The sequence below is a fragment of the Hipposideros armiger genome, unplaced genomic scaffold, assembly GCF_001890085.2.
Source record: "Hipposideros armiger isolate ML-2016 unplaced genomic scaffold, ASM189008v1 scaffold_4398, whole genome shotgun sequence".
Classification (NCBI taxonomy): domain Eukaryota; kingdom Metazoa; phylum Chordata; class Mammalia; order Chiroptera; family Hipposideridae; genus Hipposideros; species Hipposideros armiger.
Window position 1 is genome coordinate 1 of NW_017735562.1, and position 1,383 is coordinate 1,383.

Genomic DNA, 1,383 nt, shown 5'->3' on the forward strand with positions numbered 1-1,383 from the left:
TGTTCCAAAGGCAGAAAGGTGAGAAAAAAAAGCCAGCTTGGTCTCTGTCCCCCAAAGACAGAGGAGGTCAGAAAGTCCAATAGAAGATACTCCTCTAGATAAGGCACAAATCAGGAAAGCAAAGGGTATCCAGGTTCTGTGCCCGTCACCCAGAACCCATCTCCCGGTCCTGAAGATCTTTGGAAATTCGTACGTTTTGAGTCAGACAGTTAAGTCATCATGGGCTCAACAATCCTTCCCCCGGGTGGTGGTCTCTCCATTCTGCTGGTCACAGCAGCCTTCCGAGGCACAACAAGACTACGCCTGGGCTGTCTCTCTGAGGAGAGGTAGCTGCAATGGCCTCTGAACTCCAGGGATCAAGTGCTGGCTTCAGCTGAAAGCTCCCAGGAGCTGGGAGTGAGGTGAGGAACAGTCATCAGAAGAGAGAGACTTGGGGCTGGAAGTACAATGCCTGGAAGAGGGGGCCCCAGCTTTCTGCAGCCCTCAGGGCCTGCACAGCCCTCGCCGGCTAATTGATGCTGAGAAGTGGGTAGGCTAGGTAGTAGCCCACAGCTGAGCCCAGGACCACACCGAGGAAAATCCAGGTGTTATAAGACATTACAGCCAGCATCAGGAAGTAGCTGATGACCACCTGAGCGACATGGATTAGAGATTGTCCAAAGTGACACGAAAACCACCTAGATACAAAGGAGAGGCAAGTTAATGCTGGTAATGAGCTGAAAGCTAGAAGCTGGTGTCAGGAAGTAGGAAGAGCAGATGAGTTCCAGAAGCAGCTTATTTATCATTTGTATGCTTAACCCAGGAGAGATTTCTTTTTTAAAGATATCAGAAACCACTGATAAGGGGAGAGGAACTTGTACAAGGAACCTGAGATAACCACCACATTTAGCTCTGAGCTTCCTGGCATCCTAGGCAAAAGGGAAAACGAGATGTAATCTGTATCTGATAAGGGATAATAAAAAATCTTCAGTAAGGCAGCTATCCCTCCCCCACTCCCCACCCCCAATCCACTGTGAGAGACAGACAGTATTACAATGGGAAGAACATGGACTTTGGTGTTAGATCAGTTCCTATTTCTCCCACTTCCTGTATATCAGCACAAATGCCTTAACCTTTTTGAACTCAAATTTCCTCATCAGTAAAACAGGAATAAGAATACCCCCGTCGCAGGATGGTTGTGAATATTCCAGAAACCCATATAAGCAGCAGGAGTTGGAGAGGGGGCAGGATTGGGGCCCCAAAGGGGAAGTGAAAATCTAAGAGAGGAGGCTGCTCCCCGAAGTTGGATACATTGCTGACAGCAATATTTGTGTAAGGACAGCTGCAGATCCCATCCTAAATTTGGAAGCCTTAGTGACCAAAGGAAGCCTGCTGACACTTAGG

The 1,383-nt window shown here is 48.4% G+C and overlaps 1 protein-coding gene across 1 annotated transcript in view; it reads right to left on the bottom strand.

Annotated features, from left to right (window-relative positions):
• Nucleotides 1–7: 7 nt before the first annotated feature.
• Nucleotides 8–1,383, bottom strand: part of SLC31A2 (solute carrier family 31 member 2) — a 4,687-nt gene continuing 3,311 nt past the window's right edge. Inside the window, exon 2 of the mRNA XM_019635095.1 lies at nucleotides 8–736. Coding sequence (XP_019490640.1) covers nucleotides 509–736 — 228 coding nt within the window. The 3' untranslated portion in view covers nucleotides 8–508. The remainder of the gene's footprint in view (nucleotides 737–1,383) is intronic.